Here is a 16,633-nt window from a genome sequence, read left to right on the forward strand (position 1 = left end):
CCCTAAATCATGAAGGCATGTGTGTCCTGGGCATACACTAGGTTTGTGCCCTTTAATAATGAATCTGCAATATAAGTTAGCATAACTCACAGGTTCCTTATTTTGTAAAGAAGAGATTTAAACACTGAGAACTTCATTTGCATGGGGGCTCACAAATGCCCTATTATGCATTCTGTTATGTTGTGAAAGACTAATAAGCCTCAGAACCCTAGAAGGACTTAGATATTAAACTATTTTGCAGTGGCATCTTGGTCAATGCGCATGTAATACTGTAATACACTTATTATTCATCACCTGCTAAAACTAAGGCTAAATACATGAGACAGAATGGGACTCTCATTGTTCCCTCATTTACCCTCATTTCCACGTTTCTCCCTTCTGCTGTTGCCAATGTCCAATTTCAGATTGCAGGCTCTTGAGGGCAGGGACCTGTCTTTTTGCTGGCACTCTATAAATCAAGGGTGAATATTCTGTGACCATCCAAGACGTTTCTGGCCTACAACTCCCATCAACCCTGACCACTGGTCATGCTGCAGGGACTCCAACAACATCCAGAGCGCCCAGAGGTCAGTCACCCCTGCTATAAAACACCATGCACTTGCCATCATAAACAAATAAATAGAGATCAGACCGCACAAGCAACCCCATTGGTTGCTAGAGCCAGCAGTGCTTTTTTGGGATTCAGTGAAGCAGGTTGCTTATGTGGAGGCATTCCCTAGCATTTATTGCAGTATTGCAGAGGGTAAAATTGCATAATTTGGGATTGCAGAGACATCCAGAGGCACATCTCCCAGAAGGCACAATAATGCAGCTACTTTGGGCAGCAGAGTGTGTTAGGCCTGCACTGTTTGCACTAGAAACTTAAAAGGCCATACTCCTTGCATATTCTTGTGGGATACACTGAAATATAAATTCTACTTTTCTTAAAGATTTTTTCTCCTCATCTAGGGAAACAAAACATCTATAGCCCTAAAAGAAAGGTCCCATCCAAATACTGTACCTCCATAATGTAATACAGGCATAGGCAAACTTGGCCCTCCAGATGTTTTGGGACTACAACTCCCATCATCCCTGATCACTGGTCCTGTTAGCTAGGGATGATGGGAGTTGTAGTCCCAAAACATCTGGAGGCCCGAGTTGTTGTTGTTATTTTTTTAAGTGGTGGAGGACAAAGGAAGTTTATTGGAAGGACTGAGGGTAGCTCATCACTCTTTGACCAGGCTCGTACAAACACTTCACACAGGAGAGTTTTGACCCAACTTGGCTACAGCTCGGTGCGACTGCTGGGCCTCGCATTCAGACTCCAACAGCTTGAGCACATCCCCTTACTGGACTGGGCCTTTCACACGGACCTGGGTGCACTATGGGGAAAACAGGCCAGTGCCTATTCTGTAAACTACTGTTTGCTGCAAAGTAGCTATGCTCTCTGTAACAAAAGCCCAGCTTGTCCACAAGAACACTGAGCTTGCTGCCCAGACCATCTTACATTTTCCTGTTTGTATATTGGATAACTTCTGCACCTTTTCAAGTCTGCCATTAGGCCAGACTCTCTCCAAGAAAATCCTAGTATGTGTTAAATCAACCATATTTTTCTTTCACAACAACTCATCCCTAAAACTTTCTCTTAGTTAACTCTACCGGAATGTCTTTGACTTATTCTAAATCATATAGCTTGTGATGTCATTCTAAATATCATACCTTAAATCTCAACAGGCCTTATTCTGTTAAAAAGGCCATACCTCTGAATCTATTTTTATTTTTGCATAGAGCCTGTAGCAGTAGTACTATGACACAAACATGGGCAGGTGATATTCTGTTTTCTTCTAACTTCAACATCAGTTTTGATTTGGGCATTTCCCCAACTCACTGCAGCTAAGTTGGGACACATGTTAATATTTCCTTCAGTTCCTAAAGAAGAACCTGCCATCTCGGCAAAGCTATATTCTGCACTCTGGGCACTCTCATCTTCCCTGAGAAGACACAAGTCCAGGCCACAAAGCTCATGTTGGTGGCACCATGGGAGCTCTTGCAGCAGCCTCCTTCTCATACTGCAACCTGGCCTATCTCTGGCCCCAGTGCAGCCTGGGAGACAAGGCTGGCACAAAGAGAGATGGAGACTTTATGGCCTTCCTTTGGATGGTGGCAGTAGCAGGTTCTGGCATAGTAGCCTTCCTTTTCTTAATCATGACAGGCTTTTGCTGTGCATAGATCCCTCTGAAGTACTGCATCAGAAACTAGTAGGAGCTGGGAACTGGAACGTGTGACAGACTCATATCAAGTGTTTGTTTTGAATCATTCAGAAGCCCTAGATCTTGAGAGAGGTGCATGGGTGAAAGCTGGTTTTACCCTGCCCTTCTCCTGGCATTTTAAAATAAGCCCTGGGCTCGGCCTGCTCACAAGAAGCATGATGGCTCACCTGGATCAGTTCTTGGATCCTTGACGGTTACCAAAGCTCTGTACAAAATAAGGCACAACTAGTTTACTCATCTTACAGATAGAAAACCGAAACAAAGAGGAAATGAGGTCAGAGACAGGGGAGCTGCTACTGAGCACAGTTGCCTCACTTCATTATCTAAGGATTACTGAGGGTTTTAGAAACAATAATTTCTGTACTGTTTCTCAATTACAAGGTGTTTTGTGTTCCCTGTCTAATTTATCACAGTGTGTTTGCCAGTTCCCAGCTCTCAGTGGAGCCTGATATTAATGGGATGGATTTCCACAAATATTAAAACTTATTCAGGGGAAGTTTCTGTGAGGAAAGTGAAAAGGCATTTTGGGCTGAAGGGAAGACCTCACAGGGCTCAGAAACAGGAGGCCAGGATGTGGCCTAAATAGGAAAGAACATGTAGAGACAAAAGTTGCTGCAGGCGGAAAAGCTGAGGTAAAAGTGGGCCCAACTGGAAGAATTAATGTATGTTAGGGCTGCCATACATGTCTTGGTTTACTTTTTGAAATATGGCAACCCTAATGTATGTGGGGCCCAGGCAGTAGAGGACAGGAGACAGGCTGGCTGAAGGAGGGAGTAAAGACCTGAGGGAAGAATGGGTAAATGAAGGAGAAAGAAAAAGGGATTAAGTCAGGATGGGGCTGAGGGAATAAAAGGCCAACAAAAGGAGAAAGAGGCAGTGCAAATTCCTAGCATAGAGCTGAGGCAGATAAATCTGAAATTAAGGCAGGGACACTGAATTGGAGGAAAGTATTGGCCATGTTCCTGACATCCTCCATGAAGAACGAGAGAAGTAGGTACGCATCTGGACAAGGACAAATGCCAATTAGCTTCAGCAGTGGTTATGAAACTATGGCCCATGGCCAAGGGAGCCTGAGCAGGCCCAACTCCTTTTTGTGAAGCCACAAGACAACACCACTTGGCCTGCTCAGGCTCCTTGATTAGAAATAACCAGCTTCATTGTTGGTTGTGTTTCTCATGAGCACTTAATACAAACTGAAGTGGGCAGAGTGGTCCCGTGAAGAGTTGCTCTGATTTACAGCAAAAGTTCTCAAAGATACTTCTTTAGGGATGAATGGGCTGTTGCTGGAGAGTTGCTATCTCCCCTTCTCCTTCCAATGGAAGGGTATGTGCGTTACTGAGGTGGTGATGTGAAGCAGTATGAGCATGTAAAAGCGCTCTAAAAATATTATGTATGATTATCATTATCCAGTGTGTCAGGAAGCAGTGTGAAAACACACACACATCCAGCAGTTCAAAAACAAGGAGTGTTCCTCCTTATTCCTGTTGTGTCTGCTATCTGTCCCTGAAAATAATGCAGATTTTCATTTCCTGCAAAAAAAAAAAAAAAAGTTGAGGGGTGAGGAGGACTGACATAAGATTCCTGTAGCTCCTGAGAACATAAGAAGAGCCATACTGGATCATCACCCATCTAGTCCAATATCCTGTTCTCAGTAGCTGACTGTGGGAAGCCTGCCAGCTGGACATCAGCACAAATCCATTCTGCCCACCTGTGATTCCTGGCACCTGGCATTCGGAGGCATGATGCCTTTGTGAAGGTAGAACATAGTCCAAATTGTTGGCCATCACCAAATCCCCTAGGAGTGGATTCCATACTTTAACTATGTGCTGTGTGAAAAAGTGCTTTCTTTTGTCTGTCCCGAGTCTTCCAACACCTCCCATTTCTCCTTTTTTTGGTTAGCCACATTTGAACCCTGCCTAAGGTCACCAGGGAATGCTGCCCAGCAAATCATTGTAACTGCTTGTGCTTCTAAGAAGCTACCTAACTGCACCAGACCACTGGTCCAATTACAGCCCAGTATTGCCACCCTGAACACTTCTGGAAGGGCAAGATAGAAATTCAAGAAAGGGATAAAAAATACTCTGACCCAGAAACTCCAGCAGCTGTTCCCCTTAACTTAGGGGCACTCAGTGATGATCAAATTTGACCACCTAATTGCGTGAGGGCTCAATGCAGCACTTTCTGTCTCTGATTTGGACTACACTATCCCACAGTAGTTTCAGAAGTGATGTTTAAGTGACCTGCCCAGGCTTGTTCAAAAAGACTGTGGCGAAGGAAGCCTGCAAGTGCACCTTTTCCTAGTTGCAGATTTCTGTTAATATTTTAGCCTGCTTGGTCCAAGACGTTGCTATGCAGCAAGTTGGCCAGTTTCCTGTACACCCCCTCCCCTCATTTCCACTGTGCCTGCCTGTTCTTGGATGGCGAACTTCTCAACACACACACACACACGACTCATCAGGACAGTTTTCTCCCTGCAAAACATCCTACACATTAGTAGCGCTATCCTAAACAAACGGAAGACGGCGATGGCCTTGGGCCCCACAGCCCCCTTTCTCTCTCCCCCCCCCCCACCTCTGCCTGACTAGATTCTGACGGAGGAGAGTTTTACTGAAGCCGAGGACGTGTGTTTTTTTTTTTCTAGAAAAAGGAAAGAAAAAGAAAATAATAATAAACTGGCGATCTCGGTTCCCTCAGCACAGGCTCCTTGAGGACAGATCTGTGGCGAGGATTGCAAGGTAGAATGAATGAACCAATCAACCACTCCCGTCTTCAGCCCTTCTGGCGGGGGCTCCCGCTGCACCGGGGAGGGTGGGTGCGTGGCGGGGGCTTGCCCCGCGAAAGGTTCGGTTTGCCTGGCGGCTCTAATGGCCGCTTGGCGAGGCAGGTTGCACGGAGGGAGGGGAAGCGCGCGGGGTTGGGTGCGGGTGTGTGTGGGGGGGGGGTGACACAACTGCATTCTGCTCTTACAAGCCGAGCAGGGGCTGCAGCAGGAAGCGGGAGGGTGCGCCGCACGGCTGAGGCCCGCCGCTCCTGACCGATGTCAAGGCACCGAGCCTCCTGTGGAGGAGCTGGCAACGGGACGCGCACGGGGGAAGCTAGGGCGCTCGTTCCGAGCTCGGGCCCCCCGGGCTCGAGGCTCGCCTCGCCTTCTATGGCTGATCTCGTTACGCTCCCGGCCGCGTTGCCACGCAAAAGACGGTGCGGCGGCGGCAGCAGCAGCCCAAAGCAGCTTGCTCTAGGGAAGAGCGCGGACGCCGCGTTCTAGCTGGCCCTGAAGACCGGCTAAGGGAGCCAGGAGGTGGGGGCGTGTGGAGGGCCGGCCTCGCAGTGCCGGGGAAAAAGGGAACAGTGGGCTTCTTCCCTCCCGGGGCGAGAGCAGCTGCACCCAACCCGACGCGGGAGGAAGAGGAGCGTGTGGGAGCCTCCTTCCAAGCTCGCTGCTGGGCTAGTCAGTGGCCAGGGGCTGCACCCCAGCCTTCCCCGCTCTTGCAGGATCTGGGGGAGCGGCCTGGTTTCCCTCGGCGTCGAGGGGAATCGGCCTCCCCGGTTGCGCCCGGGACGCGGGTCGGCCCTGCCATCGCCCCTCACGCGCTGACACACACACACACACACACACACACACACACACACACACACGAGAGAGTTTGGCTCCCTTTCACTGCGGGGGCCACACAGCAGCCATTTCTCCCTTCCTAGTCCTGCCGTTTGTTTTAGGAGTTCGCCCCCCCCCTTAATCGGCGGTGCGAGCGGGGGTGGCGGCGGAAGAAAGACCGGACGGAGCTTTTCTTCCTTCGTCACCCCCATTGTTGGCTGGAGATAAGGGAACAAGCTGACCAGTCTCCCCTGTTGTTTGGGCAGGAATATAGGGATGACCTGGCTTCGTCCTTCGGGCTCCCAACTTCAGTGGCCGAAAAACCCTCCCCGTTTCCCTCTCCCCCGTTAGAGAGGGGGACGAGGTTTGCGAGGTCGCTTAGGCTCCCAGGACCCCACCGTGCCCGAGGTGAAAAGCAGCTTAGCCCCAGGCGCACCATGTGCCTGGGAGAGGACACCGAGGCAGGACTAAGCCCGGTTGGCTGCTGGTCACGGGGCGTCTGAGGGGCTCCCCCCTCCCCTCCTTTGGGCTGGCAAAGAGAGCGGCGGCGGCTGCCCAGCGGGTGGGTGGGCGAGCTCCACATCCACCATCTTTGCTCGCTCCTGCTCTCTGCTTGCAGCGCTTGGCGGGGGAGCTAGCAGAGGCCTGGCCTCGCAGGCGGCGCCCTGCCGGGGTGACTTGGTACGAAGCAAGGCTGAGGGGAAGGATGGTGCTGGGCGCTGGCAGCGAGAGGCAGGGCTTGTCCAGCGCGGGCAGAGAAGGGAGCTGCGGCGCCATGTGCAGTGGGAAGGGAGGGAGGCCGAGGCCAGGCCGGGCAGGACGGCAAAACGACGCCAGCCCTTTGGAACAGGCTGAGGAGCCCAGGGCAAGGAGCAATAGGTGGGGCAAGGGAGGGGCGGCCGCCCTGAGCGCTAGGGGGCGTCCGAAAGCGCAGGGGCCGCGTAAGTGCCCCAAGGAAGGGGGGAGGCCATGCGTAGCGACGGGCAGACGCGCACGCGCGCGCTGATTGGACAGCGCAGCCTTCGCTGGCGCTGCTGCTGTTGCTGAACCCCAAGAGTCAGTGAGGGGGCGCGCGCGAGCGCGCACAGGGGACAGCCGCGCGGGCGCGCGTGCAGCAGCGTCGCGCGGGCGCGCGCGGGCGAGGAAAGGAGCTAGCAAGCGAAAAGAAGCTGGCAGGCAGCTGGGCTGGAGACGGAGCTGGTAGGGACCGGAGGAGCCAAGTCGGCTCTTCCCTTTGGCCCTCTGCTAGGGTGGGGGAAACAGAGTCCGACAGGTAAACTGCAGGAAAGACTTTCCTGTTCTCCCCCAAGGCGGAAACTGGTGTCTGCGGGCAGATTCCACCCGGACATTGCAAGGGCGCCGCAACCCTCACCCGGAGGGCCTCTGGAAACGGGGTGGGGGTGGGGCAAGGCACGCCAGCCGGTGTCTCGGGCCTAGTGCAGAAGCCGGGTGGTGGCAAAAGGCGGCCGGGGTGGGGGCGGGGGCGGAAGAGGATGAAAGATCCAGAAGCCTTTGCTGAAGCGATCCCTGCTCAGCAGCTGCAGATCTCTGAGAGGCGGGGGCGAGGAGGTAGGGGGAGAGTGCGAGGAGCCAGGCCAGGCCAGGCCTGCTCTGCTGCGCTCCCTGCAACCAGCAGCGGCAGGATGGATGCTGCGCTATTGTGAAAGGCGACATTAGGCTGCGCCGCTCAGGAGGCAATGTTGCCTGGGTAGCTGCGGGCCGGTGGAAGAGGCATGCAGCCGGCTCGGTGCAGGCTCTCTGCAGCCCCAGAACCAGGAGCGGGAGGCGTTTGCTGGGCCTCTGCCGCCGCCGCCGCCGCCGCGGAGGAGGAGGAGCAGCAGCAGCAGCAGCAGCAGCAGTAGAAGTGGCTGCCATTTTGGAGAACAAGGCCCTGGAGGGTTTGCCTGACCCCATTGTTGCTGTGTTTGCTTCACAGGTTGATGCCCGCCGCACAGGATGGATCAGGCCTGCGAAGTGAGCAGGAGGGGCTACCTGCCCCCCTTCGCCAGCCCTTTGGCGTTAGATGTGCCGGAGAACGGGGACGGCCCTTACGGGGGGGAGGGTCAGAGCCGAAGCCCCGAGCCACCTAATGGGTGCACCATGCAGTCAAAGGCTGCTGCTGCTGCTGCTGCTGCCTATGGCCCAAACCCTTCCCCCTGCTACATCCCGCTGCGCAGGCTGCAGGATTTGGCCTCCATGTTCAGTGCCGAATATTTAAATGGCTCAAAAGATGGCTCTGATTGTTTGCAGGAAGTTGAAAGGAGCGACTCCAGCGCCGAGCTCTGCGATTCTTCAGTGTTAACCGACTCAGAAGACTTCACCCGGCATGACTCGGCAAGACTACTGGATTTTGATTCCATCTCTCCTTGCTTGGAGGACGACCCGGAGGTGGATTCCGAAACATCATTCCTAAAAGCAGATGAAAGCCCAGAAGAGGAAACTGAGTTTATGATGGAGGACAGAGACACCGGCACCTACAGTGAGGAGGGAGAGCCCGAGGATGGAATGGAACTGATTGAGGAGATCCAAGGAGGACGCTCCATAGAAATTAGACACAATGAGACAATGTCTACCTTGTTCCCAATCGGCTTTCCTCGAGAGCAAATACAAAGTAACACTTGCAAAGAGGCTGCAGTAGGAAATAGAACTGAAAAACTAGACCTGCGCCCAGTGTCTTATTTTCCTGGAGATACAGATTTAAAAACAGAAAAACAGTGCAGCATTACGAAGAAGGTATCTGAAAAAGAAAATCCAGCCCAAGGTCCCATCATACTAGGAAACTTGATAGAAAGGCTTGAAACTTCAATTACTGCAAAATCATCATCCTCAGCAGCAGCAGCAGTGCCACCTGTAAGCAGTCTTGGGGTACCCGTTAAGTTCTCTGCAAATTTATTTATGGGGAAGTGTTCTACATGGTGTTCCTCTGGTCTGTTGCTGTTACAGAGAGAGCGAGAGTTGGAGGTGGGTGGAGTTAACAGGTTGTAGAGTTTCCATGTGTTTTGTTTCATTTGCAAAGCAAAGTGCAGATAATTTAAGCAAGGTAGTTTGAACAAGAGCTTTGAAAACAAAATGTTTTGTGGTCCTTCTGCCTGGCATACAATCCTAGAAGCTGACACAGTGAAAAAAATTCCTTATCACAGAAGCTGAATTGAATATAATTCCCCTCCACACATTTGAATATAATTCTCCTAAACACATGACTTGTCATCTTTCTCTGCTGGTCGTAACAAGAATTAAGATTTGGTAACTTTATAAAAGTGTTTGAAAACATGCACCCCTCACAAACTCCTGCTCCTTATACTTAATTTTTGCACTGTTAGCTGAGATGAGGTACTGTATTAAAAAAAACCAACAACTATGATAGCTGGAAAGCCAAAACATTATTCAGACAGAAAACCTGCTCTTCAGTTTTCCTTTTCAGCAGATTCTTAGTGGTTTTCTTTTTAAAAAAGGTTTAGTCTTTGATTTCTGGCTGTCTTTGTAAGGTTAATAGGGCTGTTTCCCACAAGGTAATAGTAAGAAAATGTGTATACTTTTCTGCATATATTTTTCTGGATGCATGTGCACTCTTTAGAAACTTGCTATCAGTTGTGGCTTTTCAGTGCATTAGTATTACACCCACCCATCCATATATATATAATAGCAGCCCTTGAAATGCACATGCATTGCATTTTACATGTGGTGTGGAATGCATATGATAATGCGAGCAAGTGTTTACATCTTATGTCCTGGTATACATTTGCAGTTAAGATAGCATGTGTGAAGTGGCCTCAGTTAAAACAAAACACTCCATTACTAAAATGAGATTTCATTTAATAGTTTAAGTGAAAAATGTGAAGACTTCCATTGTTTTCTGTTTTGCAGAATGAACTGGTGCATGCAGAGTAATTTTTTATGGTTCTGAATTCTTTTAAGAGGAGAACTGAGGTGTGTTTGTTGACTTTTAATGGTGGTGATATTGGCCTGGTTTGTACATAAAGCTAAACAAAGCCATGGTGAAATTTCTGTATGTTAGTGTGTGAGTACTCACAGTAAAAAAAATGTGGCTAGTTCTCCCTTGATCTTCCTGATGGTGTGCTACTGAAATTAAGCCATGGTTTGGCTCAGCATTACATCTTAATCTGGGCTTGTGGTTTGTCTGAGGAAGAAAAACTGTGAGTCTGAATTTGGAAATAACGTTAAATTAATCTGTACCTTAATCTCCAGGTAGTGTGGCAGTAAAGAAGACCAGGCCATAATTACTATTGTGAGTGCTTGCACATTCACACTTAGCAATGATTTGGCTTAGAGTTACATGTGAACTGGGCCTACTGTAGTTTGAGAATACCTCAAGTCAAAAGACTTACATTCAGGTGTAACTTTGTAAATAGTGCATGAAGTTGTAGTCCTGTGTACATCTACCTGGGAATGCACACAGTGGAACTGACTTCTAAGTAAACGTGCATAGGATAGTGTTGTGAAATTATTTTCACAACGTTTGTGAAACAACCTGTTGGAAAAGTCTACTAGAATATTTTGTACCATGGCAAAAATATATATGGTATTGTAGAACTTTAAGTGTTTTGTGCAGTTACATTAGAATTTACCTGGCTTTGGTATTTCAGTTACTGAGAGACCTCTTCTCAAAATAATGTCACTGCCAAATGGCTCACATCTGATATTATTTCTACTGATAGTTACTAATTCCAGAGTATTGTGTAAAATATTGCCTAAATGCTTGTGGAGCAGATAGCATTGTGCAGGTGTTAACACACATATGTGCATCTGAATACTGTACAGAGAAGAAATGGGTTGTATCCAACTTAATATCTGAATCCATGGAACAGCTTCCAGAAGTGCAACAGAACGTTTACTTCTTTCTCCTCCCTTACTGCATCCTTAACCCTCTGGAGTTTTCCCCAACATTCTGGAGTAGATTTGGGGGTGGTGCAGGGGGAGGAGATGGAGGGGAAATTACGGTATGTTGCACTCACAGGAGTCATTCTGCATGTGCAGTTATTTAGCTAAATGCAACCCATTTTTTTTATTAAGGATATTGTCCCATTAAAGAAATCTTAATATGATCTGAGTTTAAGCCTATTACTCTAGCAATTACATTTGCATATATGTAAAATGAATGGTACTGAGGCTAGCAATGTAGGCATTGGGTGATATCCAACTAAGTCATACTCGATGAGTAGTCTCATGGACATCAATGGACTGATCTAAGTATGAGTAATGTTGGATATCCCCTTTTGGTTTTGGATATTGCATGCATGTGTCGTAGCAAGCATCATCTTAGAAGAAGCATCCCCTTCTCTCTGGGACTAAAGTGAGAATACCTCTTAAGTGGTGCTATAAAAAATAATAATCTGCATGATTGATTGGGGCCCCAGTGAGGCCATAAGTGATATCAGAGCACTTTGCAGATAGTTCTACTTACCGTGTTTTTCGTTCCATAGGATGCTCCGTCCCTTAGGACGCACCTACTTTTTGGGGGGGGAAATAAAGGGAAAATAATTTCTTTTATTTCCCCCCCAAAACCAGGTCGGGGAACAGTGGGATGGCGGCACTGCGCCTCCCCGCTGTCCCCCGAGCTTGTGGGGCTGGCCGATGTCTGCCCGGCACGATGGGCGCTCTGCTTCAGGGCGCCCCACGCGCCGGGCAGCAGGCTGCGGACACCTGCGCGAAGCACGGGGCGTCCTCCGGAGGGCGCCCCGTGCTCTGCGCTGCAGGCTGCCGCCCGCAAGCCTTGCGCTCCTGGGGGGAGATCCCCCGGGTGCGCAAGGCTTGCCGACACCTGCGCGAAGCACGGGGCGTCCTCCGGAGGGCGCCCCGTGCTCCACGCTGCAGGCTGCCGCCCGCAAGCCGTGCACGCCCGGGGGGGATCTCCCCCCGGGTGCGCAAGGCTTGCCGACACCTGCGCGAAGCACGGGGCATCCTCCGGAGGGCGCCCCGTGCTCCACGCTGCAGGCTGCCGCCCGCAAGCCTTGCGCGCCCAGGGGGAGTTCCCCCGGGCGCGCAAGGCTTGCGGACACCTGCGCGAAGCACGGGGCGTCCTCCGGAGGGCGCCCCGTGCTCCGCGCTGCAGGCTACCGCCTGCAAGCCCTGCGCGCCCGGGGGAACTCCCCCCGGGTGCGCAAGGCTTGCGGATAGCTTCCTGGAGCCTGGAGAGCGAGAGGTGTCGGTGCGCACCGACGCCTCTCGTTCTCCAGGCTTCAGCGAAAGCCTGCATTCGCCCCATAGGACGCACACACATTTCCTCTTCATTTTTGGAGGGGGAAAAGTGCGTCCTATAGGGCGAAAAATACGGTAATAACAGAATCAGTTTTACTTCCAAAATTCATTATTACATTGAGTTACAGTTGAAATGAACAACCATTATAAAACATTTTCGAAGTGTATGGCATCTAGTTTCTGTTAGGAGTTTTGTTGTTGTTGTTGTTTTTAGTTGTCCAGAATTCTTTTGATTGTCTCATCGTATAATGGCTTTTTAATGCAAATATTAAAAAAATAGAATGCTGGTGCATAAATATTGATGGGAAATGCATTTCTTGAAAGGGGGTATTTGGAAATCAGACCTTTTTTTTGTAAGGCGTGTAAAGATGGAAGAGAGGTTACCGAAAGAATGACATCAGAAAATCTCAGAAAATAATTTTGTTTGTGGTTATTTCATAATTCTGGTCTTGCAACAGTCTCTGAGCAATGGGTCCATTCAAGGTTTAAAAGCAAGCAAGAAAATGCTGTTGGCTACTCTAGTGTCTGAGGCTCTTGTGTCAGGGATGGTTTAAGCCAAGGGAGCTATTACAGAAATACCTTAAACAATAATTCTATGACTAATTTTGGTTACGTTTGAAATTATTGTTCTTTGAAATTAGCTCAAGTAATCCAGTGATCCTATTATCGCATGTTATTTCGTTATTGTAGCCATAACATTCATGTGTAGTTCTCATAGATGACCATTGCATCTTTGCAAGCTGCTAAAACCTGTATGCATTTTGGGGGTTAGGTTTCTCTCCCACCACAGTTGAATAGATCTTCAAGTCCCAACAGCATGAATCAGTATCTCTTGTGTTCTCAAGCACTCTTCTTCTAGGGGTGAGAGCACATGACAATTCATGGTGTGATTATTGCAAGATAAGAGTTATGTATGAGCTTCTATGCCCATCAGTTGGTGCTGCTTGCATGTGATGTAGTTAAAATGGATAAAAATTAATGAGCTAAGAATAGTAATAATTAAATATTGTTGCAAGGGCTCCCACTAGCACAGTTGGGCTTTCCCTCTCCTCCCCCAACACTCCCTCTCCACCTCCCCCAGATCCGTTCTAAAGAGTCAGGAGAACCTTCAGAACACCCCATGGGAGAAGAGGGGTATTGTTTCATCTGACAAGTAAAGATACTTGCACTGATGGAATGATCAGAAGTGTGGGATTTTGAATTGCTCCCTGTAAGTTTCTCTTTTTAGAAGTAGCCTAGTATAATCAGACTAAAAAAAGCAAGTTAATCCTACAATTATTGGCTCCATCCAGCTATCAGATCATACCATAGTTTGTTGTGACATGGGCATCCTATGGCGACTCTCATACATTTCTCTTCTTCCTTCCTTTCTTTGGGGTGTATGGAGGATTAAGGCTTCCATTGCATTTTGAAACAAACTTTAGCTTCTCATTTCATCTGAATATGGAAAATAGGTTCGTATAATATCGCACAATCGAACTCCGGCTTGCTATGATTTGTGCAAACCACACTCTCCCATGTGCTTCAAAAACTGGGAAAATACAGCTTGCTTCAAAAAGCAAGAAAGCTTCCATTAGACACATGAGGAAAGGGAGGCTTGAAATGGTGCATCTGCATTTCCAAAAACTCTGGTTTGTTGCAGTTATTATTATTTATTAGATATCTTCCCTGTTTTTCACCATGAGGTCCCATGGTGCATTACAACAATTTTAAAAATACAATATTAAAATAATTTAAAACAAATTACAGTCAGTGGAATATATTGTAAAATTTCTCAGGTGTCAAAGGCCGGGGTTAAGAGGTGCATCTTCAGCATATGATGATAACCACAAAAGTAGGGTGTCAGATGCACTTTTGTGGGGAGAGCCTTCCACAGTTTAGGGGTTGCCACAGAGAATGCCCTCTTCTGAGCTGTCAATCTCCAAACTTGTGAGGGTGACAGAACTACCAAGAGGGCCTCCTCTGTTAATCGTAATGCCCAAGGGGGTCTGAATGGAAAACTGCCTCAAAATTGATAGGGCTTTATACTGAGTTAGGCAAGCAACACAAATGCAAATAAAGAATCACATGGAATACTGCTGTTAATGGCCTTGATGCTAGGGGCAAAGAACTAGCAGGTCATCACAGGTGATGATTGCCAACCTTTGACATCTGAAGATGCCATCCTGTTTATGGCTAAGATACTTCTGTATCCTGTAATTATATTTTTCCCCATACCAAATTATGAATATTTATAAACAAGGATATTTCCTTTTCATCTTATGAAAATGAACTGCTCTTCCCATAACTACCAGCACTTTTGACATATGAAATTGGGGGGGGGGGGGAGGAAATCAAATAAGCGGTGCACCATGTATCATTTTATAAAATTATGAAAAATATCGAGTGTATATATAATTATACAAAGTATATAATTAGAGTGTTGATCCTAGTTGTAAGCCAACATGGACAAATTATTATACATTATTTTTAAAAATATATGAAGCACCAATGAGAAACTACAATCAGAAATTTAAACTGGCCTTTTTGTGATTTAAAACACATTTATTTAAATTAGTCCACCCTTGATGTAATGAAATAGCTGGAATGTAGGCCAGATCAGGCACCGGTGTATCAACCCCAACTGGACTCAAATCACAAAAGGTAGCAGCAAAAGGAAGAGTTCTTGTTCCTTCTTACTGTTATTTTTTTAGTGTGAAACACTTTTTTTAAAAAATTGCCCTGCTAATGGAAGTTCCAAAGCAAGTGCAATTCATTGGAAAGGCTGTGAGAAAGTAGTTTATGACAGCCCTGTAGTGTAGTTCACGCTGAATACTGAAGGCTAGGCTCTGAGCCATTTACATCAACTTGTAGTCCTGAGGTATTAGACCCCTAACACCTCAGGGAAATCTGAAAGAGTAGCTTACAACAACCATGCAGTAAGGTATACCTCTGTTGCAAGCAGTGATAGAAATTAGCCAGGCGTCAAACACATTTTGCAACTGACATGGGTCCAATTGCAACCACTTGGAGATCTTTGGATGCCAGGTTGGCGACTGGGGAAAACAAAACGTCACTTAGAGAAAGATCTGAAATATTTTCCTTGAAGCTTGAATTTGTTTTATTCTGGATTGTTTTATTTTATGTTTTAATATGTTGTAAACCACTTTGAGATTTGTTTTTTAAACTATAAAGTGATATATAAATGAAGATGATGATAATAATAATAATAATAATAATAATAATAACAACAACGATAAACTGCATTGCAGAAAAGAAGAAGAAGAAAGGCACCTAGACATTCCATTGTGGTGACCGTCACCTAGGTTTAAGGTACCATTTGGCGATTAGATTATATATCTGAGTTGCTAACACTGGTTGCACGTTGGAATGCTATGCTGAGAGAGAAAAGCTTACAGCAGCTCTGCAATGTAGCCTGCTGTTAATATTGAAGGTCAGAAGTGAAGCTGAAGCTTGTTTGGATTCCCAGTCAAAAGCCCCCTATACCTGTCTGGTTGCAGTACAGGTTGATGCATTAAATTGCCCCCTTCGATCTCCTTCCAGTCAAATCAGCCACTCAGTTGCATTCAGAAGCCTCATTGGCTTGCGTGAACACTGCTTGTACTTTTAAATGTTTAAAACCCAAAATCATAAATTTAAGTTTTGTGCATGAAGCAAGAGATTTAATTTTAACTTTTCTTTTTCTGAGATCCTTCAGCCACATGCATAGATAACATGCACATGTAAGATATATACTGCAGCATTTAGTCTGTAGTGACATATGGAAGTTCTGTTAAGCCCACTTTACTTTTTAGAGATTTGCTAATCTCTATCAAGGGCGCTATATATTACCGTATTTTTCGCTCTATAACACGCACCCGACCATAGCACGCACATAGTTTTTAGAGGAGGAAAACAAGAAAAAAAAATATTCTAAACGAAACTGTGGATGTATGATTTTTGTGGTTCATGCTGTGGCCACAGACATGTGATCTGACAGTGAGTTTGGAGTAGCCCAATGCAAAAATCCTGAGGATCCATGTGGATCCATGTTTGTAACCACGTTTTTGCACCACTGCGGCCCCACGAAACAGTGGGTGCGTGATTTTTTTGGTGCAAGATGTAGCCATGGACATGCTATGTGATCTGATGGTGAATTTGGGGTGACCCAGTTCAAAAATCCTGAGGATCCATGTGGATCCGTGCTTTGTAACCACGTTTTAAGTGGGGAGGGAAGGAAAAGCACTCAAGGGACAAGGAGCACGCGTGGGGTGGGTGGAGAAGGATGCTGCTAATAATGAAGAAGAGGGGTTTAAGGGGAGAAGAAGCACGTGTGGGGTGGGTGGAGAAGGATGCTGCTAATAATGAAGAAGAGGGGTATAAGGGGAGAAGGCTCCTCTCCTCTCCCACTTTGCTCCTTTAAAGCAAGCAGGCTCTGCTTTTCTTCCTCCTCCCCGCTTTTTCAGCTTAGCGAGCTGAAAAACTTTGCTGCTATGTAGCAAGCTGAGTGGGGAGGAGAGAGGGACAGAGAGCCCGCTTGCTTTAAAGGAACCAACCTGACAGGAGCCACTTACACTCGTGTAAGCGGCTCCTCTCC

General features: G+C 47.5%; 1 protein-coding gene across 16 annotated transcripts in view; it reads left to right on the forward strand.

Annotated features, from left to right (window-relative positions):
* The first annotated feature begins 6,357 nt into the window (after positions 1-6,357).
* The window catches only part of NSD1 (nuclear receptor binding SET domain protein 1), a 66,528-nt gene continuing 56,252 nt past the window's right edge, over positions 6,358-16,633 (forward strand). For 4 of the 16 annotated variants that reach the window (XM_080987638.1, XM_080987648.1, XM_080987641.1 and 1 more), the window contains exons 1-2: positions 6,974-7,114; positions 7,778-8,802. In XM_080987638.1, coding sequence (XP_080843764.1) covers positions 7,798-8,802 — 1,005 coding nt within the window. In that variant the 5' untranslated portion in view covers positions 6,974-7,114; positions 7,778-7,797. The other 12 variants (XM_080987643.1, XM_080987644.1, XM_080987650.1 and 9 more) reach the window with 11 other exon arrangements.

The sequence above is a fragment of the Podarcis pityusensis genome (assembly GCF_964106645.2).
Source record: "Podarcis pityusensis genome assembly, chromosome: 2".
Taxonomy (NCBI): Eukaryota; Metazoa; Chordata; class Lepidosauria; order Squamata; family Lacertidae; genus Podarcis; species Podarcis pityusensis.